The following is a 25,758-nucleotide window of genomic DNA, read 5'->3' as shown; positions in this document are numbered from 1 at the left end:
TAAAGTGACAACACTGAAGAACTCTAAGAGATGAATAAAGATGTTTACCTGGAGAAGTTGTAGGGAGGCCTTGATAGTCACACCCTAGTCAGTAAAGTAGAGAGGAAAGTCTTGTTCAGCCATACCTGCAGTAAAAGGAGAAGGCAGGTTCAGTGAGACTGAGCAGCACAGTGAGTGGAAATACCTAGAGGCAAAATCCTCCACATAAGGAAAGCTGACAGCCAGAGGTGAGCTAGCTCTGAAACCCAGTCAGTGTTGAGACTGTCTCCTGCAGACGTAAGGTCCCTAGAGCAGGGTGCCTCCAGGGCCATTCCTGGAGCACAGGAAGCATCCTATGGACTTGGTGCTTCATTTCATCTATGGAGCTCTGCTCCTGATTAAATTTACTGAAGGGGTTGCATGATTAGATGATTTGTTACCAAATGCAAGTGGAAGAGAAGGATAGTGACATGTGTCAAAGGGTCAGAAGGGCAAGGCACTACTACACTAATCCTTGGAGTCACTCGGGACCACCTGTTACACACACGTATGCTTTCTCTGGGCCAGAGACTGTAGCACACTCCACACCATTCCCACACTGCATCCTCACCAGTGTCCCACAGAATCCTTCAAGATGAGCACGAGTGCTGTCCCTGTGCAGTGAGGAGCTAGGACTCCAGGAGGGGAATTCACTGCCCATGTTCCTGCTGAACTCACTTCTGCGTGAAGCGAAGCATCTTTCTGCCTCGCAGCCTGTCTCAGCTATGACCCAAATGGCAAGCCAAATTCCAGGTATGGGGGAAGAGGACCAGGAATTAAAGCTCACTGTGCATCGAGTACCGAGTAGAGTACCTGGCACAGAGCTGCCGCTCCACAAGTGGTGATCCCCTTTTTTTGACTGGCAGCAGGTACTTACTGCCCTATAAGCCAGGCCCTATACCAGATTCTGGAGCTACAAAAATGAGGTAAACATGATGCTAGTAACTAAGGATGGCACGGTTGAGTTTCAAGCAGGAAGTAGGTTAAGTGTACCAGGGTTCTAGGGGATGGGACTACACAAAGCCTTCCCACAGGCTCTGTAGACATTGTGTCATTGAGGGGGTTGGTGAGTATAAAGAAGATTTTAGTGGTGGGTATAGTGTGAGGAAGGGCCTAAAGGTCAGAATACTGAGAGGTCAGAATACTGAGACCAACTCAGCAAGCCTTTGCAAGCCAGCTTCCCCTTCAGGCTCCTTGTGTGGCCAGCCCACCTGCAGGCTGATGGCTGCCGCAGCCAGTATGTACACATCTTACCATCAGAGCCCCCCGGCCCAGTGGACCCAAGTGCTGAGTGAGGCTGGGTGGGCAGGGAGGAGGAAGAGGCAGATATATAGCTAGAGTCGGCAGAGCCAGGTGATGTATGTGGCGCCTGAGGGAGTTGCGCAGTGGCACTCTGGATTCCAACCGGCAAGCGTCGCTCCACTGGGATCGGCGCCGAATTATTGCTCTATATGAAACCCAGGACTGATGGGAGCTTTCAGTTACAGACTGATAGCAACAGCCAAAATTGGATTGTTTGCTATTTATTTTTTTTAACTTCTGTCAAGGTCACTACTCTAACAGGAAAACACTGCCCAAACAGCAGGTATTTTTCATCCACTCTGCCCGCAAGAGCAATCTGCAGCTGCAACTTTCATGACAGGGCCTTACCTTGACGCCTCTCCTTCTAGAAAGATGTCAGTGTCACAGAGGCCTGGGGGAAAGGAGCCTCCCAAAGACCTGGTCCCTCCCTGCCAGCCCACAGTTGGCTTCCTTCCCCACACCCACTCCAGCTGCAGCCCTCCACAAATGCTTGGCCATCAGACCCTTGCCCTGCCCCTCCCTGCAGTTCCCCAGGTCATTCCAGTGAGGTCTCCAGTCTTCATGCAGCTTGTCTCCCATGAAGCCCTTCTCCCACTGCTCCACCTTCAGTACCTTTCTCTCCAGTGCCCCTGTACCACCCTGCTTAGCTGTTGTCTCCTCTTAATTCAGGTTTGCGAACATTTACCAAGTGTGCCCATTGTGCCAGGACATGTACTAGGAGTAGCAAGGATTAAAAGTAGGGCCTGCCCTCAGGGAGCTCCTAATTGATGGGAAGGACAGGCTTAACATTATCAGCAAACTTGGTAGTTGTGTTTTTTCCATTGAAAGGCAGTCCTAGAGATAAGCTTTGAAACCACAAGGACAGTGACTGGTTCAGCATTGGTAGTACTTGTGTGCAGGCCTCATCTCCCCTCCAGCTCCCTGGGAGCTCCCTGAGGGTCAGGCCTGGCTCTGTCTCTCTCTTACTGTGACCACAGTGGGCCAGCAGAACCTTGAGACTCAAATCTATGTGTCCCCTAGAGTTGCAGGATAGAAGAGAACTGGAGTCCTTGCTAGGCCGGCACCCCTGAGCCGTATGTTATCTCTGCCCACAGTACCAGGAGAAGCAGCGGAAGCGTGAGGCTGAGGAACGACGCCGCTTCCCCCTGGAGCAGCGACTGAGAGAGCATATCATTGGCCAGGAGAGTGCCATCGCCACTGTGGGTGCTGGTGAGTACATGGAGCGCCGCACAGTGCAAAAGAGACGCCGTTGGTGATAGTTTGTGGAGTGGCGTGAGCTCCGCCTGTGCTGGGTCAGTGGCCCCTGATGGCAGCCCTAAGAGGGTGGGTCTCGTTCTACAGATGAAGACTTTGGGCCACACTTACATAACTTACTCAAGGCTGCTTAGAACCTAACTGAATTTTGTCTGGATGCAACTGTCCATGCTGGAATAACTGAGGATGTGGGGGGAGGCGGAGCTATCTGTCACTGATAAGGTGGCCTCTGAATCAGAACTACAACTCATATCCCTGTCTGCCAGGCCAGGGCTCTTCCATCACTTCCATGTCTCTTGGCAGCAGCAAGCTCAGTTGAAGGAAAACTGAACCATTTGGGGGTGCTTCTCTTCTTCTGGAGCTTTTACTCTCACTCTGATCCCCAGGGGCCAGGGTGTCCTCTGGTATAGCCCTAATCTAATGGACCTCCTGCCTGGGCAGGCCCTCTGGACAGACAATGCAAAACTAGGCCTCTGCTGATGTCAGTGGCCATGGCTCTGGTATTCACCTCTGTTCGTGCCTCGCTAAGGGTGATCTCCCACTGATGGCTGATTTCCCACTGATGGGTGAGGGCAGAGGAACTCTCGGCCCGGTAGAGACAGGTCTCCCTGAGAGACTGGCTCTCTAGGCATGCTGTCTGAACCAGCAACATCAGTGAGCTCTGGGCACTGGTGGGAGGTCAGAGCTCAGGTCTCCACCAGCAGCTGTGGAATCCCAAACTCCGGGAATTATGTTATAGCAGGCCTTTCTGATAGCTGAGGTTTAAAAAGGCCTGCTGCTCCTAGATGCCTTGCTTGGCCCAGCAGCTGAAGGGATGCAGCAGGGTTCTGCTCACTGAGACAGAACCCTGAGCTGAAATTATAGCTACTCTTCCCTCCCACTGGAACATTCTGGGGCAACACTGTCAGCCCTGGAATGCCAGTTACTGGCAGGGTTCGCTCCACAACACACCACACCTGACCTGATCTCCATCATCTGTAAACACTAATGAGTCTCCCCCAGGGGTCACAAGCCCTCATTGGAACTCCAACCCCAACAGCAAAAGGAGCCCATGGACCAGAGCTGCCTCCCCATCAAAAGGCCAAAAGCCTGCAGCAGGTGCACACGGGAGCTGAACAAAGGTGTTTGGAATGCACAGGGCCCCACTGCTTCAGACCCAGACTGCAGTAGGCTCTTCTATCATGTGTGGGTTTGGACAGCCACCCACAGTGACACATGCTCCTTTGCCATGTGTTGTCTGAGGGAGAAGAGGAGGAAACGGGGAGCTCTCATGGGTAGAGGACAGAAGTCCTCAGAGAGACCACACCTGGTGCGAAATTGTCTCTGGCTGGAGCCTCATGTGTTCTTAGGCCAGGGCCATGGCTGCCAGCACAGTGCTGTACCTCGCCTTCTTGCACACCCTCCTGGCCAGCTGTGTGCCACTCTTAGCCCCTCGCTTCTTACCAGCTCTCAAACCCATGCGATGATGGGAAGCTCACTGGTAGTAGAGTTTGTGAGGAGAACTGGAATGGGAAGGTTGAGGCCAGGCCCACAAGTCTTGCCTTGAACCTGGGACTGTTCCAAGCTCACCTTGCCCCTGGCCCTGCACTGACCTTTGAGGCATCTTACCTCCCCCTGCCTTTGCTATTGGCGCAGCGTGGATGGTTGCCTGCCCACCTCCCAGAGCTGTTAGGTGCACTCTCAGTGTTTCCTCTGTCAAGCTGCCATTTTGCCACTTGAGTCCTACCTCGGCTCCCAGGTAGATTGGCTGTCCAGGAAGGCCCTATCCCTTGTCCCTTGGGGCCTGGATTGTAGGGTTCTTGTCTTTGTAGGGCAGTGACCACATGCCTGCCAAGCTGAGAAGCCCTGCAGCTGGGATACACTGGTGATGTTCGGAAGCACACGCAATCCCCATGGCTTCTGGGCCCACACATGATGCAACCTCAGGCGAAGCCTAAGGCCTCTCTGGGCCAGGATTTGTGGTAGGCAGGTAGCAACTGGGACCACAAGATCTCAAAACTGAAGTAGACAGAGGAGAGGTACATGAGTCTAAAGGTCAGGCTAGGCCTCCATGGGTCACCTAGGCCAGTGTCAGATGTGTGCTAGGACCAGCTGGAAGGAGCCTGGCACCCCGTGGGTGCCATGAGGATGGGCAGCCAGAGAAGTGCCGCAGAATGAATTGATTTGATAAATGGCCATTTATTACCCTCACGAATTGGCTGAAACCAATTTCGGTCACATCAACCCCTGGTAAGTGCTGGGATATTGATTTGTGCAAAGTAATACAGTGAATTTATCAGTGTGATCCCCAGCTGCAGGGCCTCTAGTAAGGCCAGCGCTCAGTTACCACCTTACAAATGGAGGAGATAAAGCTGCAGCCCCTAAGCCCACGCCCATGGCTTCTTGGTCTGTTACGGTCCTCAGATCCCAAGCAGGGCCATACTGTACACCACAAACCAGAGCCTTGTTGCTGAAAGTAAGGCTCTCCTTTCAGAACTCAGTACTGGTCACAGGGAAGGCAGAATGCCTGCCTGTCAGCAGACAACCCCGTCCTCCCTGGAAAGCAGTCAGCTCAGTGGGAACTAAGCTGGCACACACTTTCTTGGCTTCATATAGGGCCCCCAGCTGCTATCTCCAAAATAGAAAAATGGCCAGTTCTGTGATCCCTCCCTTCCCTTTGACCCTGACTACCATCCCCTATCAAGTTCTGTCATTTAAATGGTTCTTAAACCTGACCTCTCCCCTCTGCTCCCACTGCCACCACCCTGGCACAAGACATCAGTATTTCCCACCTCATCCATAGCAGTAGCCTTTTCATTGGTCTCCCTGCCACCTTTTTTCCCTGAAATCAGTTCTTCTCACCCCCAGGAGTGATCTTTAGAAAACACAAATCTGACCCTGTCTGTCCTTTGTACCACCGCTGCATGGCCCTGCTGCCCGCACTTGGCATGTACAAGCCCGCTGTCCTGCTGCCTCTGTCTCCTGCACCTGCAGTACCTTTCTGCTGCCTGCACGTGATGTCGTTGCCCTCTCAGCTTGCAAGTCTTTCTCTTCTGGCCCCTCTCCACCCTGGCTGGCTTTTACTTGGCTTCACTCAGTCCAGGAACAATTGACAGTGGACTCCTCAGGGGCAGATACCATGACTCATTCATTTGATTTGGTTCGGTTTCTCCCAATTTCTAGTCCAGCACCCTGTTCAGATTAAATGCTTAATGCAGTTTGTAGAATTAATTGATTTGATATGGCCCCTGATCTGTCTCCATGATGTGGTCTGAGGAAAGGGAAGGGCTGTAGCACCTGCTCTCGAGCAGCTCACAGTGTGATGGGAATGTGACTGTAGTGAAATCCATCATCACAGCTGTACTCCTTGACCTCTGACCCCTTGGGTGGGCAGCCTTTCCCCAGAGCTATCCAGAGAAACCTCCCTTAGGCAGCAGGTCAGCCTGCATACACCTAATAGCTTCTCAGAGCTCCCTCTGACCCACAGGCTCTGTGCCAGCAGCCACTGCACCCAATCTCAGTGGGCCCTGTGAAACCCGTGCACTCGCTTGGGGAAGTCCTACCACCTCAGCTGCTCTCCAGTTCTGGGCTCATCCTAGCTCTTGTTTCACTTCCATCAGCAGCCACTCACAAGACAGTCCTCTCAAGTCTTGCACCTCTCTGTGGCCAGGTGTGATCAGACATGCACTCGGGTCATCCCTGAGCTGTGCAAGAGCTGTGGAGCAGCAGTGACAAGCTCGAGGCACTGCCCACATCCCCTACGCACGGCATCTCTTCTACTAGCCCTGCCTGTAGCTGCAGTGTTGGTCTCTAGGCTGCCTCCCCTCCCTAGGACTCCTCCCAGGACAGCACCTTTCCACGTGTTAGTGGACCCAAGTCAGTAAAGCCCAATCCCATTTTTACAGTCACTCAGCTGTGGCAGTGCAATTGAAGGCCTGCTAAGGGAGGTGCCACAGCATGAATCAAGCATTTTCCCAGCGGAATTTACAAGAGTGAAGCAGCCCACTCAGACAACCCCACTCCCCCACTGCCAGAACCTTGAGCTGCACAGAGGCAAAGGCTGGGGGCTGGGTTAGGGGGTAGCTATTTGTTCTCCCTGGTTTTGCGCACACAGAGTGTCTCCTTGTACCTCCACCTGCCCACCAGCCTCCCCCTCATCCTCAGGTACAAATGCCAGCCCAGCACAACCAGCTTTTCCCGGACTGCACAGTACACCCATCCACTTTGGACTCACAGCTTCCACAGCAGCACGAGCCCCGTTCCAGCCTCACTGTGGGCTTCTGTACCTGACACACAGCCATGTGATGAATAGATGCATGAGACTCTGGAAAGAGTTCTGTCAAAAACCCCAGGGTGGTTTTTTGTGCCAAGGGATACTTGAGGCCAGACCTCACTCTTGTCTGGTGAAAAGTGGAAGCTGAAGTATCTGTTCTTCCTTCCTTGAGATTCTACAAAGACCAGGCCATCACTTGTTCAGTCAGCAGTTCTTGGACTCTTCCCTGGACTTGTTGCAGGTAGCCCTCTGGAAATATAACCAGTCAGATGCTGCCCTCAGTGTGTGAGCCCAGACAAGTGAAGCCCCTTTCAGTGCCCCTTGAGCCTCAGTCTTCCAATGTGACACTGAAAGGGAACCCCCTTCTCAGTCTTATTGTAAGGACCTGTGACATAGCCAAGCCAGTGGCTGCTGCCGCCCTGGCTGCCATTATTTGGAGTTGTATCATTCCACACCATTTAATTTTCCTATTTTATAGATGAAGAAACTGAGACACCAAAGGAATGAGTGTTTTGCTTTGCCAGTCAGCTGGTAAATGACAGAGGTAGGATTCCAAGCTAGCTCCTATAACTCCTCCCCTCAATTTTAGCACCCACTCCATGAACACACACCAGGGAATTAATGAAGTGGGTGTGGCATGGTGAAGTTCATGGAAAAGTTGTATGGTCCAGTCATGACAGAGACAGCAGAGGACACTGATAAGGGATGGAGCACAGGCAAGGCAGGTCTCGCCAAGCTTGTGAGGAAACCGGGGAGCCTAGCCAGTGCTTGTAGACAAGGGGGCTGTGCACAGAACCCTGACACTGTGTCAAGGGCCAAGGCTCCTGAGGTCGTGTGTTCAGTGGCTGAGCCACACAGGAAGACTACAGAAGAAACATTTTCCAGGGGAGATCAGTGTGCAAGGTGTGGTGGCCACAGAGAGCCTGTGGGGAGAGCTGACTCGCTGAGCTCCTGAAGCACCTACTCAGATCCAGGAGTCTGCCAGAGCTGGGCTCAGGGCGCGGCAGCTTCGTGGATTTCCCCACATCACCCTAGCTTCTTTATACATATTTCTTCCTCTGTGCAATGGGGATCAAGTTCCCCATCCTGCTTACCCCGTATGATCATGGCAAGGCTGAGGTGAAATTACTTCTGCAGAAGTTCCTTAGACTGTGAGGTGCCAGTAGAGTAAATTGTGCTTTTGCTGGTCCACGGTGGGCACTGGCATTTTGGCATGTCCCACACAGGCTCATCCAGGTCTGTGGGCAAGCCTCCCTGGGCAGGGTCCTCCAGGCGCCCAGCCTCGGTCTGCAGCCACACGCATGGGGGCCTGCCTTCCCCAGCCCTCCGGTCTTTCCTTGCTGCTTCCATTTTTCATTCTGTCGGACTCCATCTGCTTGGCCGTTTTTCTCTTCAGATATTATTAGAAATATCCAGAGTTGTAATTGTTTAATGGTTGGCATTTCTCCTGTTTCTTGGGGAGTCCAGATCAAGCCCACCCCAGACTTGTGCCCTGGGTCTGGCAGAATTGACCAGGGACAGCTGTGCAGTAGAGTCTGCCTGGCATTATAAAGAGCTGTCTCCCAGGTGCATTATTAGAAAAGAAGGGGGAGAGAGGCCTCGGGCAGAATGCAGTTCCACATTCGCCGTGGTGGTTTTCTAGTGCACAGTCCAGTGTGTGCAGCTTGTGGTGGGCTAAGAGGCTACCCTCAAAGGAAGGCCAGAATGGGACTGTCAGACCCCTTATGCCCTGGGAAACCCCATCTTTCCCGGGTCCGCTTCTGAGCACTGTGCGGGTACTTCTCTCTCCCCTGGTTCTCTGAGGAGCCTGAACCCTGGCCATGCTCAGCATCCGAATCCCAACCCAGATGCCCACTTGAGACCATTTTGGGGAGGGTATGGCTCCTTTCAGGTGACCCCTCTCTCACTCACCCAGCACATATACACACTTGTCCACAAATAAAATTCATGAAAGTCTAGCCTTTGCGTTTCAATTCCTCAGTTGCCCAAATGCCCACCCTTACTCCCAGCTCCCTGGTTCTGTTCATGGGCAACAGGAACTTCCTTCAGCCAGACTTGTACTTCTGCCTCTGCATGCATGAATCTTGTGGGCTTACCTCACAGTGAACCCTGCTATAGAACCTGGGCCAGTTAGTTTGGGGAAGATACAGGCTATGGTCATGGGAGAGGGACTCTTCAACATCCCCAGCGAGTACCTCCTGGGAGGACAAATGGCTCACCCAGCGCTCATGGAGTTGCAGGGTTTCCATCTTCCTGAGGCCAGAATGATAGAGGAAGTAGCACATTGGAAGTGAGCAGGACCACAAGCACAGGGCTGAACTCCTAAGATCAGTAATGGAGAGCTTCATATAGGGATCCTGCCCACATTACTTGTGCTCTTTCCTGAACCCACCTGCCATGCCGGCCACCTGGCCTCGCCGAGTCCTCCCTGACCTCCACAGCTGCCTCTTTGAAACCCAGTCCCACAACTTAGCATTTACAAACCGGCATATACATCTCTAAGGCTGGCATCTCTCCCCCTTGACAAGGCTTCCAGGCTCATCCACTAACATAGATCCTTGTGCTGATCTCTCCCAGCCCTCTGACCAGACCAGACATGCCATTCTGTTGACTGACCCTGACATATACAGCATTCTGTCCCTTTCCTGCTGCTGACTGCTGTGTTTCCGTTAGTACAACCCAAATTGATACTTTTCTTAGCAGCCATATGTGATATGTAAAAATTGACTTATTTTTTATTTGAAAGGCAGCGTTTACAGAGAAGGAGAGACAGGGAGAAAGAGCTCTTCCATCTACTGGTTCACGCCCCAGATGGTCAGAGCTGGACCAGTCCAAAGCCAGGAGCTGCTTTATAGTTTCCCACATGGGTGCAGGGGCCCAAGAACTTGAGCCATCTTTCACTGCTTTTTCAAGGACATTAGCAGGGAGCTTGATTGGGAATGGAGCATCCAAGACTCAAACCAGTGTTCATATGGGATGCCAGTTCCACATGTGGAAGCTTCAACTACTATGCCACAGCACCAACCCCATCACACGTGATTACGAGACAGTCCTGTCCTCTCTCCACCAGCTCTATGATTTGGATGAGCCTCTATCTGTTGCCTCATTTTGTTGCTCATATGATGGAGTTGTGAATATTTTCCTCAGAGTGTTTGTGTGAGTCTTGAGCGAACACACTGCACCATGTCTGCGTAGTATACAGTGTTTTCAAAAAATTACTCTTTCTCTTACACTCTGCCCCCACTCTTGCACTTGGGCCATGGCTCTGGGCTTTATTCTCTTACTCCAGAGATGAACATTCAGTTCCCACCTTGGGTACTTAGCACCTCATTCTCTTGAAGAGAAGTCAGGTCTTACCCTAGAACAGTTGAGCCCCTCAGAACCTGGTATGTGTCTTGGCTCCCTGCTCACCCGCTCCTTCTGGAGGTCACGATCAGCAGCTACGCTTAACCAAGTGGCTTATCCCTTCCATGCCCTCAGCTCCACGCTACCCTTAATTGGCTTCCAGAAAATGTATCTGCCTGTGCTTCCTCTTCCGGATCCAGACAGCACATAGACCTTGGTTTCCCCCAAATGGGAAAAAGTCCAGCACTCACACCCCGGATCCTCCTGGGGACCCACCATGGGTCTCTGCCTCTCAGTCACAGAAAAGGCAGACCCACACTGCCCCCAGTGAGGGGTACAGGGGTAACCAGAGAGCTCCGGTTCCTCTCGATTTCTCCTTCACCAGTCCCCTACCCTCCTCCCCTCCCTTCCCCATCCACCCGCCTTTCAGTTTCCCTGGCAACGCTGAGTGCTCATCCTGGAAAACTTTATCCGAAATCTGCTCTGGGCAGCCTTCCAAATCCATGCTAACCTGATTAGGTGTCTCTAGGGGCCTTGCCAGCTAATCAGATTAGGCAGCACTAATGGTAGTGAGGACTTTGAGTGGGCGCAGAGCAGTAAAACATATTGTATACTTAGTGATAATTATCCTGCCTTTTGTGTCATTGATTTATCTGCCTCCCGCCCTGTCCCCCCATCTTGTGTGTTTGGCCATAGCGATCCGGAGGAAGGAGAATGGCTGGTATGACGAAGAACACCCTCTGGTCTTCCTCTTCTTGGGATCGTCTGGAATAGGTAATTGGGAGCAGATCAGCCCCTGGGGAGGGCAGGCTGCAGGGGTGCCTGGGCTAGGCCTGACAGCCACAGCCACTGTGGCCCAGGGTCATGCCACTCGCCTGGAGTTCAACTCCCAGCTCCAGAAGCAGCTGCCTCCAAATTGCTGGGCCACCAATAAGAAAGAGATCTCTGTGCTATATCATCTGTGGTGTCAGGAGCAGGGCACAGGCTGTCTCTCTCTGAGGGATGTGGAACAAGGACTGATTCCATGTGGAAGACCAGCCCCCAATGGCCCCATTAGCCCTGGTCCAACCACTTTGATAGCCCTTAATTGTCCCTCTAAGGCTCCCTAATCCCTTCTACAGAAAAATCAGATGCAATACAGATTTTCTGGCCCCTGTGTTGCCATTCATTCCCTTAGTGACTTTGGGAGAGTTGCTGTTTCTGGTCCTCCATATTGCCATTCATGAATCAGATTCTCACCGGCATGCTGCCTAGTGTTCTTTCATTCTAATAGAACATCATCTGGGCCTAACCCAATTCCTCTCCCTTCTTTCTTAATAGGAAAAACAGAGCTTGCCAAACAGACAGCAAAATATATGCACAAAGATGCCAAAAAGGTAAGGGTTGGAATCTAGGCCTAATCTCCAAAGACTTCACTGCTCCTGCTGTCCCCTAAAAATCGGACACTAACACTTGCAGCCAAGATGGACCATGACATGGGGAGCATGTCATTCTGATCCCCGAGTTGTACCAGGGATTCAGATTATTCAGCTTCTATATTTTAGTTTCTTCATCTATGAAATGGGAGTGATAATCTTTCCCCTGCCCTATGTCTTGGGAAAGCCAAATGAGATTCCTACACACTCTTGCAAGTGTCTGCTCTGTGCTAGATGGTGCGCTGGGAGCTGCGAAGAAAGCATTTATTAAGCTACTGTCCCAGCCCCGAGGAGCACAGGCTGGAGAGGAAAGCCGCTTCAAAAACAAAATCACTGCCCATGGCTGCCACGCTGTGCCCGACGGAGGCTTAGGGCTGAGGGGGAAAGCGGGTAGGAATAAGAGGATGCCTTATTTACCACTCTGCATCCCGCAGGACTTGTACACAGGTGCACTAGGGTGCTGCTAGTCCTCTCCCCCTCCTCTTACCATGCCTCGGAGCCCTGAGTGCTCCATCAGAAAGGATCACACCATCCCGTGTTCTCACTCAGGCTTTCCAAGGCCCAGTTGGTTCTCACTGTGCTGATGGGAAATGCTTTCATATGGAGAGCGCCCTCCTCAGAGAATGCAGAAGCATTTCAGTGAAGGTCACTGCATTCTCCCACCAGCTTTCCATATGGGGGCAAAGCCCTCAGCTGCTCCTGCCTGGCTTCTATGGGAAGCTTGCCCAGCCAAGGCCCTAAGGAGTTGCTTTGGCCTCTGCCATCCAAGTGGCCCGAGCAGCAGAGTCCTGTGCTCCTACTTCTCACCTAGCTTCCCCTGGCCCCCTTTCTGTCTGAGAACTAAAAGCTCGTAGCATATCCTCCCTGGCTGTGCCTCAGCCAAACCCAGAGCAGAGCCACCGGACAGGCGGGCAGCGCGTGGCATGCTAATAGGCTCCTGCAGAAAGAGCGCTTGTAAGACCATTCGTCAGGTTGGCAGCGATTGAAACAATTAGCACTCTGGAAAGGGCCATAAACTAGCAAGACTATTAGGGAAGATGCAGTTACGGGCAGGAACCACCTGATTAGGGATGAAGAATTCTGAGTGGTTTAATTTTAATACTGTCAGAAAGGTTAATATTTAATTACAAATTATAATCTCTTTATCCAAGCTGTCTTAATATGTCTTCATACAGTGGAAGGGAGCGTATCTGCTGACTTGCTGGTGCAGAAGGAAGAGAGGAGGGGCTTGTTAAAGGACTGACAATGGAAGTGATTTTTCAGTTGACATCTTGGTGGGAGACAGGTTCACCCCCAGGCAGGGAGTCCTGCACTAAGAGCCTGCCTCAGCTTGGAGGCACTGGGTGTAATGGACAAGGCTTCTAGAGCCAGCCACACCTTGGCTTACGGTGCAGTTATTCAGCTGGCCCTAGGCAGGTGATTTGACCTCTCAAAGTTCCCGCTCTTGCCTCACAAGTCCCTCAGTTAGGGTTAAGGTTGAGAATCAGGCGAGATACTGTGCGTTGCAGCTAGCTCAGGAGCTAGCACACAGTAATGCCCACTTCCTTGGCTTGCATTTGATCATTGCTTCCCGTTTTGCACAATTATATCCCACGAGGAATATGGCATAGATTCTAAATTAGACCCACTTTCCAGATGAGAAAAATGATGCCCTATGTATTAGGAGGCTTGTCTAAGGTCACTTGCTGCGGGGAGCAGTCAAGCCAGAAACTGGTCTCCTACTTTTTTTCTCAGTACCACTGTTCTCAGCTGCTATAGGCAGCTTGTCGCACAGGAACAAAAGAAGCCTGAGAAGCCCAATAAAATCATACATGCACTTTTATTGTTCGAGAGGTAAGGAGACAGGGAACAAGCCCATATCCACTGGGTGACTCCCCCAATGCCTGTGCTGGGAGTTGAGAACGCACTCCAGGTCCTCCATAAAACACAAGGACCCAACCACTAGAGCCAGCATCTGCTGCCTCCTGGACATACATTAACAGGAACTTGGAGGCCGAGCTAGCTGGGACTTGAGCCCAATATAGGAGGTAGGCATCCCAATCCGAAGGCCTAACTACTGGGCCAAACACTTCTGCTTCTACTTCACTTTTCAATTAGGTTGGAAAGAAGGTTGCTGCTTCTGTACAATTCCTGCTGCTCCAGCCCTGTGGGCCAACTCAGAATCTACCCAGAGCAGAAGCATTTTCTGGCCATACTTGAGACTCGCCTTTAAGACCCAAGTGTGTCGGCTGCTGAACTGTGCATGCCCGATGCCCCCATATGTCAGGAATGGTATGTGGCCAGTGTCCGTACAGGGCCCAGACTGAGTCTGCTGGCAGAACGGAGCTCCATTTTGTTGCTTCCCAAGATGGCTGATGAAACAGCACAGGCACTGGCCTGCGAGTCCAGTGACGAATTCTAGCCCTGGTTCTCTGGCCCCATCTTCCCTCATTTGTAAAAACAAGTTAATCAGAAGACAGTGTTTGCACATGTGTATTTTTTTTCACAGATCTTATTGCCAGCTTTGCTTTTTTGCATTCAGCCTCTTTGTTTATGTTAACTCCCACCTGACGAGCTTTGGTAGCTTTCTTTTTTTTTTTAAAGATTTATTTATTTTATTACAAAGTCAGATATACAGAGAGGAGGAGAGACAGAGAGGAAGATCTTCCGTCCGATGATTCACTCCCCAAGTGAGCCGCAACGGGCCGGTGCGCGCCGATCTGAAGCCGGGAACCAGGAACCTCTTCCAGGTCTCCCACGCGGGTGCAGGGTCCCAATGCATTGGGCCGTCCTTGACTGCCCTCCCAGGCCACAAGCAGGGAGCTGGATGGGAAGTGGAGCTTCCAGGACTAGAACCGGCGCCCATATGGGATCCCGGGGCTTTCAAGGCGAGGACTTTTAGCCGCTAGGCCACGCCGCCGGGCCCGGTAGCTTGCTTTCTATGAGCTACTGATTCTTATGAAAGAAGCTTGATACTAGGTAGGATGGTGAATCACAAAGGATTTGCAGTTAGAAGAGCAGTTTTAATGGATTAAGAGCAAATATCTCTTTGGCTGCCTAGGTGCACAGTGGCTAGACCATCTGTAAAATGGGTTCAGTAACACTGGATTGTTAAGATGAAATGAGATAATGCCCTTAGGAAAAAATGTGAGGGAAAGGTAAGATGAGTGGTGGATGGGCAGACAGACAGATGTGGTAATCTCGTCCCAAAAGAGCAGACCGAGACTTCTTCCAAGTTACGCAGTAAAACATAAGAATCAGGATAAGAACCTAGGTCCATTGGTACACATAAGCAGTAGAGTCTAACCCCCCATCACATAGGGCATTGATGGACATGTGACACAAAGTTGAGCAGCCCCTCAGGTGCAGACTGCCAGAAGGAAAGCAGTGAGGCAGTAGACAGGGCAGAGTGTGCTGAGTTGGAGCCAGCTTTCCAGCAGGGTGAGCTTGACCAAGTGTCTGCAACCTGTGAAGTGGGGATGATGATAGGACAGCCCCTGGATCTTCTCTGCTGGGCACCTAGTAAACCCCCAGGGAGTGTCAGCTGCTCAACGCTCTAGGCACACTCCCAGCTGCATCAACTTGGCTGCGCTGCCCAGGGACTCCTGGATGTGCTTGTTGGTTCCTGCCCCCCTGAGGGCAACGCCTGACCCCCCACAAGGTCTTGCCAGCTTCTCTAAGCCCTTTCCCTCTCCTGGCTTAAGTCTCCTCAGGCCCCTCCTGAGGCAGGAAAAGCAACCAAGAGCCTTGTGTTACAGAGAAACAAACTGTAGCTCCAAAAGGGGAGGTAGTGTGACGAAGGCCGCAGTGGAAGGACTGGGATTAGAAGCCACGTCCTGGCTCCCAATCCAGGAGTCTTCTCACCACTCTATAGCTGAGGCACAGAACAACAGAACAGCGTGATACAGAACTGAACGCACCTTGCCCAGCACATTCCTGACCAGTGGCCGAGCTACAATGTTGGCCCTGTGTTCCCACCTAGCCAGCTACCCGGGGATCATCTTGGTACCCCATCCTGCCCAGCTCTCCAGAGAAGCCGTACCAATGCAGAATGGGCAGGACACTCTGGATGATGTCATCACTCCTTCCTCAGCACTTTGGTTCTGAAAGGGAGTGGGCACCAGCCATGAGGTATTTCCTTTCTCACACTAATCATGGCCTTCCAGGGGTGGGGGGCTGCTTCCTGGAACACCCCCTAGGATCCCCAAAGGTGGTGAGAGAAAGGCTGCAAGGCACTTCATGCCCATCTTTGAATAGAAGGAAGAAATGCAAATAAAAAGTAGTAAGCTAAAACAGAGAGGCAAGCCCCCCACCCCAAGACTTGCATGGTGGAAGGGGCATTGTCTAGCCACCTGGGTAGGTCCTTACTATTGTTGACTTTGCCTGGCCCGCTCGATGGAGTTCTCCTAGAGGACAGAGACCCATACAAGTTTGTTGGCACTCCTGTGCCCGTAACAGAGGATGCCCCCAAGAACAGTGGGTGAGTGGGTGAGCATACACATGACTGCAAGAGTCAGAGGCCTGACTGAAGAGAGACTTGAGTTAGATGGAGGGTGGAGACGTGATGTGGCTTTATACAAAGCACAGAATGAGGCCATGATGTTGGGAGGGGAAATTGGAAAGGAAGCAAGGAGCCAAAACCAAAATGTGTGAGAGAAGAGCCTGGGCTTTGTGGTCAGAGAGCCTGGGGAGGTTGACGTGCGTGACTCCTTCTCCCACCCACCTACCTGGGCACTCAGTTTCTGCTTGTGTCTACACAGGGCTTCATCCGACTGGACATGTCTGAGTTCCAGGAGCGGCACGAGGTGAGGGCACAGGGGTTGTCAGCACTGCAGGCAGCTTATGGGGCTGCTGGTGTGGACCACATCCAACAGCCCAGGGCTTTCCTTTGGGGGTGCCTTGTGTGTACAGCAGGGTCACAGACCAGTTTTGCATAGGCTCTGCTCTGAAAAATAAGCGTGGAGAAGGTCTGTCCTCTCCTGGGAGCAGGCATGCTGCCTGCCCCCCGACTCCCAGGAAAAGAGGCAGCTGTCCATCCTGGCCAACACAGGCCCTGTCTGTGGTGTCTTCTCATGCGTGCTGCTGTCCTGAAAGCCAGCAGCACAGGAAGTTCTTGCCAGCACATTTCCTATCTCCCACAGGTGGCCAAGTTCATTGGATCCCCGCCAGGCTACGTTGGCCATGAGGAGGGTGGCCAGCTGACTAAGAAGCTGAAACAGTGCCCCAATGCAGTGGTGCTCTTTGATGAGGTGGACAAGGCCCACCCAGACGTGCTCACCATCATGCTGCAGCTGTTTGATGAGGTAGAAGTCAGATGGGGCTGGAGCCTGGGGGACCCCGATGCTCTCAGAGCTGTGACTAGCAGGAGCCACAGGCTGCCTGCTCCTTCCCTAGCTGGGAGCTGCCCCCTGTGTGCGCACTGGATAGCAAGTGGAACTGGGTCCCCTTGGGCCCAGGATTCAGGCAGAGTTCTAGGGAATAGCACCACCCTGGAGTTGAAATCTCGTAGCTGTGCAGGCTGTGTCCAGAGTGGGTACTAGGAGGAGAGGCCCAGATTGTAGTTCAGCTCTGTCTGACTGGCTCTGTGGGCCAGGTCTCGGGGTCTTATAAGACCAGAACGCTGGGGCAGAAAGGCTCCAGGAAGCTTGTCAACACCACCTTCTTGGGATGCACATGGCTAAACTGCTGGCAGCTTTGTCCTAGCCCCTCAGCCCGGGGTGTCCCGAGTGCCTTCTCTGTGCTAGACCTGCACTGAAGGCCACAGCTGTTGTTGCCAGGCATGCTATTCCTGTGCTTTTTGAGGTTTTTAAAAAAGGGGGGTGTGGCTTAGAGCAGTCATAAATGTGATCCCAGGTTGGACAACAGGCAGATCAGAGCCCAGGGACCCACCCCCAGCACTTCTTGCTTTAAGCAAGGGGAGGCCTTGTGGTCATAGGGAAGGCTGGCCATCACCATTTGCAGGGTCAGGCCAGGGGTGGGGGGAACAGCAAAAGACATGGCAGTCATTGGCACTTCCTGCACTGTGTTCAGAAATCTTGTTGCATCCACTCACTGGAGGCCAGCAGTGTTTCTGCCTTCATTGAACAGCGCTAGAAATAGAAGTACATGAAGGCATTCACCTGGGGCCACATAGCTGGGAAGGGGGAAGTTAGACCCTAGCAGTCCAGTTCTACGGCCTGCAGCTTCACCTACTGCGCTGCTAGGGCCGTAGGAGAACCCAGGCTGAGGGGCAGCTGCCCAGCCACCTGTACTTTGTCAGATTTTCCCTTTACAAAGATCCTGTAGGTGGCAATTTAGAGAAGGGTCTAGAAGGGAGAAGGGGGCAGTTGCATAGTCCAGGCTGGCACTGGGATAGCCTGGTGGAAAGCAAGGGCAGAGAGAACCATAGAGGCTGGCTGTGAGACGAGGGGGGAGCCTGGGAGCAGAGCAGAGAGCAGCAGGCTAGCAAGGAGGCACAAATTGTGGAGTATGAGATGTCTGTGGAGCAGTCAGAAAATTGCCCTAGAGTCCTCCCCTCACGGTTAGCAGGGCTGGAGCTCAGGAAAGACCTGGCTGGCAAGCGCAGCACCAAGGGGAGCAAAGCCACAGAGAGGACAGCTGTGCGGAGCAGGAAACTGTGTGTTCCCACAGACTCGGGGAATCACTGGAGTGACAGGAAGCAGGGCCAGGCAAGCAGCAGGGCCAGGCCGTTCTGTGGCTCCATGCCTGGGCAGGCTGCAGCCACTCAGTCAGAGGCCTCCCCGAAGCCTTAGGGGTCACTTAGGGGGTGCTGAATTAGGAGATAGGGAGCAAACAGGAGTGTGGTGAGGGCTCCCACCACAAGCCTGGGCCGGAAAAACAAGCTGCCCTTAGACACAGCCGAACACCAAGCAGAAAGACTGCCTTCCACTTCCGTGTGACCCCAGAATCATCCAGGACGCAGTAGGTAAGCAGGCCTGGCACCCTGGCATGTGCAGTTGAACTCCACCCAGGAAGTGCACAGTATGGTCGTGGTGGAAGGTGAGGCAGGACCAGCTCCCTCTCTGGTCACATCGTAACTGCCGAGGAAGCGGAGAAGTCACCCTGTGGGTCAGTTGTGCTCTCATCTGCTCCCCTCGCTCACCTGGGTCCCATCCGCAGGCTCCATTACGAGCAGAGCTTTGATCTCTTGGAATGAAATTGCCACTGGGTTATTGCTACAGCCAGTACAGAGTGTGTGAACTCAGTCCTCGGGGAGGAGCTCGGGGGGCGAATGAAGAACGCAGTGTCTGAAGCACGTGCTTAGGCTTGTCCCTCAAGCACACGGACCCGATCCCTAAAACTGGAATTATCCTCAGTGGACTCTTGGATCAGACCCTGTTCACATGGGTGGAAATACAAAGCTGCTGGCAGGAGCCCAAGTCCATCCACTTGCACCCTTGCCTCCCCTCTCCTACCACAAGGCCGGGGCAACAGTGTCTGGCTCTAGGAAATAGACCCCTTTTGAACTACGGTTTCTCAAAAGCCTGTGCCCAGTGTTAGAGCAAGGCTGGAAAGCAGGCCGTGCACCATGTGGTGCAGGACTCATTTTGCCATTGCACTGACTTTAGAAGCAATGGCTGAGCCTGAATTGGGCAAGCCCAAGGAGGATGAGTAGTGGCTGGGGAGGGAAGCAGGAGACTGAGGCCAGGGATCTGGGCCCACAGCTATGCTTCCCATAGGAATCACAGGCAGGTCACCCTGGCCCTAGCTCCTCCCATGAAGAACAACACCTGTCAGAGGCCCAGGAAGTCCCCAGTGCAGGGCCTCTAACAAAGTGTGGGTTGGTAGGTGGATGGGTGGTCCAACTACCAGGGCCAGGGTTAGCTGGGGACCTTGTGTGTACCGGAAAGCAGGAGCAACAGCTGGTGGTGCTCTCAGGAGGTGGAGCAGCTGGCCACTGGGCCTTGGCGAGGCCTCTGAGTGGCTGCAGCCTGCCCAGGCATGGAGCCACTGAACGGCCCTTCCCTGCTGCTTGCCAGGGCCGGCTGACAGACGGAAAGGGAAAGACCATCGACTGCAAGGACGCCATCTTCATCATGACCTCCAATGTGGCCAGCGACGAGATTGCACAGCACGCGCTGCAGCTGAGGCAGGAAGCCTTGGAGATGAGCCGCAACCGCCTCGCTGAGAATCTCGGTAAGGTGGAGCCAGAGCTGTCTAAGCAAGTGACCAGGACACCAGCACCTCTCCCGGGGTGAGACAGCTTTGTCCCTAGCTAGCACAGAGCAGGCACCAAGTCCCCTGCCAGGGCATGGAAGGGATAAAGCAGAGATAGTGTCCCAACTACTCAGTGTCAGGGTGGCTGCATAGGGTGAGGGACAGCAGGCAGCCAGAGTCTTAGGGGACAAGAGAAGTGCACTTGGCCCGGCACGATAGCCTAGTGACCAAATCCTTGCCTTGCACACACCGAGATCCCATATGGGTGCCAGTTTGAGTCCTGGCAAGGCAGTAGAGAACAGCACAAAGCCTTGGGACCCTGCACCCACGTGAGAGACATAGAAGGAGCTCCTGGTTCCTGGCTTCGGACCAGCTCAGCTCCAGCCATTGTGGCCACTCGGGGAGTGAACCAGCAGACAGAAGACCTTTCTCTCTGTCTCTGTAAATCTGATCTGACTTTGAAATAAAAATAAATCTTTTAAAAAGGGCAGACACTTTGGCACAATGAGGGATAGCACCTTCTCACCCAGTTGCCCAGGGCGACTTCCCACACCACTGGCCCTAGAGAGGGCCTCACAGGAGGGGCCCCTCAAAGAATAATAGCTGGTTAGGGCTGAGGAGCAGGCCCAGCTCCCTAAGCCTGCAGTGACAGCTGGGACTGTGTCCGCAGGGGATGTGCAGACCAGTGACAAGATCACCATCTCAAAGAACTTCAAGGAGAATGTGATCCGCCCCATCCTGAAAGTAAGAGCTCCCCCGCCCCCACACTCTGCCTGCTGGAGGCCAGGCTTGGGAGATAACCATGACACCCCCACTCACCTCACCCCCTCCCCTGGCCTGCAGGCTCACTTCCGGAGGGACGAATTCCTAGGACGCATCAATGAGATTGTCTATTTCCTCCCCTTCTGCCACTCGGAGCTCATCCAGCTCGTCAACAAGGAACTCAACTTCTGGGCCAAGAGAGTAAGAAGGGACATCCCACGGGTGGGGATTGGACACAACCACTGCATTGTGGGCGTGGGAGCCCCCCCTCCATAAGTGGAGCCACTGCAGCCAGTAACCCAAGGGACCAATGCACCGACAAGCCTCTCTCACCCCACTGCAGGCCAAGCAGAGGCACAACATCACACTGCTGTGGGACCGCGAGGTGGCTGACGTGCTGGTCGACGGCTACAACGTGCACTACGGTGCCCGCTCCATCAAGCACGAGGTGAGCACCAGAACCTCCCCCTGGGATGGTGGGTGGCCCTGCCAGGGCAGTCACAGGCACGACTCAGAATTCTCATCCTGTAGCAGACTGACTCCTAGGCGGATCATTTGGTATGGCCCACAGAGGTGGTTACGTATGTCCAAATGGCCCTGGGCAGAGGAAGGCTTCCTGGTCCCTGCACTTGGGTTTGGCTGCAGGACTCCACAACGGCGTAGGCGCTCCTTCTGAATCCCTGCCTGGAAGGGATGCAGTGAAGCCTACTGCAAGTAGGGAACAGGACCAGGAGTCCCCGAGCCTGTAGCCTGGTCCTGCAGGCAGGTCCTGTTACCCGACCCTGCAGATGTGAGAACTGGGGCCCTGAGATCTCTGGCTCGAGTGGTGAGTGCTAAAGCCAGCCTCCAGGCTTAGGCCAAGGAGAGACAGGCATTCTGCATCCCAATGCCCGCAGGTCGAGCGCCGAGTGGTGAACCAGCTGGCGGCTGCCTACGAGCAGGACCTGCTGCCGGGGGGCTGCACACTGCGCATCACTGTGGAGGACTCCGACAAGCAGCTGCTCAAGAGCCCCGAGCTGCCCTCAGCCCAGGCAGAGAAGCGGCTGCCCAAGCTGCGGCTGGAGATCATCGACAAGGACAGCAAAACCCACAGGCTGGACATCCAGGCCCCCCTTCTCCCTGAGAAAGTGTGTCACAGCCTCTAGCACCACCCAGCGCCTGTCATGCCCTCCACCTCCAATAAAGGCCCCGTGCTGTGACACAGCCCACCTGCCGTTCGTGCCTTCCCTCCTGTCCAGCCCCTGGAAGAGCCCTCTACCCCAAGCAAAAATGTCACCCACTCCTTCCCATGGGCCACAGGCTATGAGCACAGCTTCCAGAGAGGGCCCACCTCATCACCTCTCTTCCACCCTCTGGTCATGAACACTCCATCCTATGCCCAGGAAGCTCAGGAGGATGGCAGCTAAGCATAGATGTGGTGGCAGCCCAGGGACCAGACTGTGGCCAGCCACACTCTGCAGGCCTTGTGCGGTTCTGGCCCCACAGTGGCTCCGGCAGGGAGTACCGAAGCTCCAGCCTAGGCACAACTTAGGCTGCAGCTACCACCTTCCCATGCCCCCATCCCACTGCTCACATCCGTATCCTGGGCACAGCTTGGCTCGTGTTGCCCCAGCTTACGTGGTGGCGCCCCGGGAGGCCTGGCACTTGCTCCCTGCTCTGGGATGGGACAGTGCTGCTGAGGGACACAGACATCAGAGACCCTGGGGAGCCGTGGAGGAAGTGATCCAAGAGGCCGGGCTCTGCTTAAGGGGCCAGGGAACCTGACTCACCCTGTGTGCAAGGCTGTCCCAGCTGAGTGGGGTTATAGTAAACAGTACGTTCAGTGTGCACATTAGTCACCAAGCTGCAAGTTTGGACACAATCCCCCAAAGTGTGTCCCCCAGAGCTTAGCAAGGCACAGCAAAGCCTGGTGCCCAGGGGCGGCCCTTGCTGTGGCCATCCCTGGGGACCATGCTGGCTGCCCTCCTGTGGCTCACCTCTTCCAGGAAGCAGAGCCTGGGGGCAGGGATCCAGACCTTTGGGCTACAGCAGGATGTCTCAGCAGCTCAGTCGGAGGCAGGCAGGGACCAGAGACCCTCAGGCTGGCTGCCGCTCCTGGTCACTGCAGCTCTCTGGTGGTTGCTGTTGTTTTGAAATAATTTTAACACTCAGAAAATTGCAAAACAAAGTTTCCACATTAATATCTTTAAAAACTAATTGTCAGAAGCTGGAAGTTAACATTGGGACAAGACGACTAACCAACCTGCAGATATTTCATATTTTCTGGGGACCCGGTCCAAGATCCTGCTTTGCGCTGTGTGGGCATGTTCCCGACCTCCCCACCAGTGTCTCAGGATTTCACGAGCCAATGAGAGTCTGTACGGTGGCAGGTGGGGCAGTAGGTGATGTGACACTGGGCTCTTCTCACATCACCTATGTCTCAGGGCCTCCCGCAGGGTCGAGACAACACCATCCAATTTGCTCACTATAAAATGTCCATTTCCTTTGAAATAAAAAAATCTCACAGCAAAGAGGCTTCAGAGCTGTGTCAGTGTCTTGCTTATCCCCGGGATTTTGCTTTCTGGTTTCAGCATTCATCACCAGTGGTTCTCAGTGTTGATGTTCAGCTCGCCTGTGGGCGACTTTGTCTCCCTACTTACCATCTGTCTGCTGATGCTCTTACAAGGAGGAGCTGTCACTTTTCCTCTGTGGATTTTTGTCAGTAGCTTATATCAGTATGAATGATACATTAATAAAGTACTAGCATCACAACCTTTGTGGCCCAGGTTGGCCCAGATTTGGCCACAGGGAACCCCTGCCTACTTCGGGACCCACTAACCTTGTTGCTGTTCCCACCCCCACAGCAGCTCTTTCTCCAAGGAGCTGCCAGTTCAGGGCGAAATGGAAATGGGACTTGAAACAAGCGCTTGCTTGGTTCTGGGAAACCAAGCTGTGGGGGCTCACTGCCACAGGAGGGCTGTCGCTTCTACACTATCTTCAGCAACAGACCCAGGAAGCAGCTGTCCGCATTAGACTAGGCCTGCACATTGCCATGATGCTCCCGTCTGTCCTGAACGAATGACTTGGTTAAGGCCATGGGTTTGTATCCATACCTACAATGTCTGATCCATTGCCCCTAGGGTTCATGACTGGCAGTCTCTGGAGCTGGCTGTGATTGTTCAGCTTCTCCCTCTCCTGTATCCTTTTCACCTCCTTTCTGTTTGACACTAGATTTCCCTGAAAAGCTCCGAGTTAATAACTATCCAGTATTCAGCACTCCTACTGGAGAAAGCTTTTTCCTTTCTTTTAAGAGAGTCCATCCATCCAGTGGTTAATTCCCCCAAATGCCCATAAAGGCCAGGAGGCTGAGGCTGTGAGCAAGAGACTCGATGTGTGTCTCCCACACAGGTAGCAGGGACCCAGCCGCTTAAGCCGTCATTGCCACCTCTCAGGGTCTGCATTAATGAGAAGCTGGAGTCAGAAGCCAGAGCTAGACATAACCTAGGTATTCTGATGTAAGATGGGGCCATTTAGCAAGCATCTTAAACATTAGACCCAGGTCTGGCACTGTGGCACAATGAGTAAAACCACTGTCTACAGTGCTGGCATCCCATATGGGTACAAGTTCAAGTCTCAGCTACTCTACTTGCAATCCAGAAAACCCCAAAGCACACTTTCAAGAGGAGGGTATGGGACAAGGCAGAGTCTCAGACCCTGAGGAGCTAAATCGCTTCCTCCAGAGACCCTGCATGTAACACTTCAACAAAAGCTGAGGCAGTGCTCAGCTCCACTGCACACCCTCCGTCATTGGAATAGACACTGCAAGAGGACAAATGTGCAGCTGCTTGGCACACTGTCCATTTATAGAGCCCAGCACGGGTCCACCCTCTGATGGAAGCTCCAGGAATGTCAGGATGGGAGGGTGGGCCCTGGGACACACAGCCTTGCAAGTTTGCTGAGCACACATGTTCATCGTGTGCTTGTACTCACCTGTGGGCCTGGCACGACCGGCGCTCCAAAATTGCACAGACACTCCGAGGCCTCACCAGGACCCTGGAGAACTTGAGGCTCGACTTCGGATGGAGATGCGTGTGGAGGATAAACCATGTGTGGGGTTGTTTTCTGCACCGAAATAAACATCTTTTGATTCCTTTTTTTTTTTTTTACCACACTCTGCAATATCTTTGTATTGTTGAAGTAAACCCCATGTGCCTGCAAGTGTGCAGTTCAGCTTGAACTGATGATGAATCTGCCTCTGTGGTTGTAGGCAAGACTAGGGTTGAGCACACACTGGCTTTGTTGTTTAAAGGTACTTATTTTGAAAGGCAGAGTTGGAAGGAGCAGGAAAGAAGGACACACAGATATTTATCCACTGGTTCCCTCCCCAGATGGAGGTAATGGCCAAGGCCAGAAAGCTGGAACTCCATCCGGGTCTCCCAGGTGAGTGGCAGGGGTCCGAGTGGTTGGGCCACCTTCTGCTTTTCCAGATGCACTTGCAGGGAGCTGGATCAGAAATGAAGCAAAATCGTGGGATGGCAGCATCGTAGTCAGTGGCTTAAAAATTATGCATATAGGGCCCGGTGCCATGGCCTAGTGGCTAAAGTCCTCACCTTCAATGCGCCAGGATCCCATATGGGCACCGGTTCTAATCCCGGCAGCTCCACTTCCCATCCAGCTCCCTGCTTGTGGCCTGGGAGAGCAGTCGAGGACGGCCCAAAGCCTTGGGACCCTGTATGGGAGACCCAGAAGAGGATCTGGGCTCCTGGCTTTGGATTGGCGCAGCACTGGCAGTTGCAGCTCACTTGGGGAGTGAAACATTGGACGGAAGATCTTCCCCTCTGTCTCTCCTCCTCTCTGTGTATCTGACTTTATAATAAAATATATATATAATTTTTTAATTTTTTCATGAGTTCCATAGGCTTGAGGATTTCTCCCATCATGACTTTAAAACTCAGCTGAGCGCCTTTCTACTTTTTCCATGATCTACAGCAGTTTATGTAATGAATGCTGGCATGCATCTGATTTGGATGTGTTCAGAAGCTGGGTCACAACGCCAGGGGTGTGTTCGCTTTGTAGGATTTAACTAAACTTGTGCATTGTGATTTGTGTATTTTCCATATATGTTTAAAGGTTCAGTTTAAAAACCCACACAATCTTTTGGGCCCAGCACGGTAGCGTAGTGGCTAAAGTCTTCACCTTGAATGCACCAGCATCTCATATGGGTACCAGTTCTAATCTCGGCAGCCCAGCTTTTACATCACTGGCTGGTGAATCTGAACACCAGAATAGAGTGTG

At 53.1% G+C, this 25,758-nt stretch overlaps 1 protein-coding gene across 2 annotated transcripts in view; it reads left to right on the top strand.

Moving 5' to 3' along the window:
- The window catches only part of CLPB (ClpB family mitochondrial disaggregase), a 134,416-nt gene extending 112,722 nt beyond the window's left edge, over window positions 1–21,694 (top strand). For both annotated transcript variants that reach the window (XM_004589919.4, XM_004589920.4), the window contains 10 exons: window positions 2,415–2,529; window positions 10,868–10,945; window positions 11,492–11,547; window positions 16,326–16,370; window positions 16,707–16,868; window positions 19,545–19,701; window positions 20,393–20,466; window positions 20,566–20,685; window positions 20,828–20,932; window positions 21,381–21,694. In XM_004589919.4, coding sequence (XP_004589976.1) covers window positions 2,415–2,529; window positions 10,868–10,945; window positions 11,492–11,547; window positions 16,326–16,370; window positions 16,707–16,868; window positions 19,545–19,701; window positions 20,393–20,466; window positions 20,566–20,685; window positions 20,828–20,932; window positions 21,381–21,629 — 1,161 coding nt within the window. In that variant the 3' untranslated portion in view covers window positions 21,630–21,694. The remainder of the gene's footprint in view (window positions 1–2,414; window positions 2,530–10,867; window positions 10,946–11,491; window positions 11,548–16,325; window positions 16,371–16,706; window positions 16,869–19,544; window positions 19,702–20,392; window positions 20,467–20,565; window positions 20,686–20,827; window positions 20,933–21,380) is intronic.
- The last annotated feature ends 4,064 nt before the right edge of the window (window positions 21,695–25,758 follow it).

This window comes from Ochotona princeps, chromosome 4 (genome assembly GCF_030435755.1).
Source record: "Ochotona princeps isolate mOchPri1 chromosome 4, mOchPri1.hap1, whole genome shotgun sequence".
NCBI classification, from domain to species: Eukaryota; Metazoa; Chordata; class Mammalia; order Lagomorpha; family Ochotonidae; genus Ochotona; species Ochotona princeps.
Note: the sequence above shows the minus strand (reverse complement) of the source record. Positions and strands in the feature narration are given on the sequence as shown.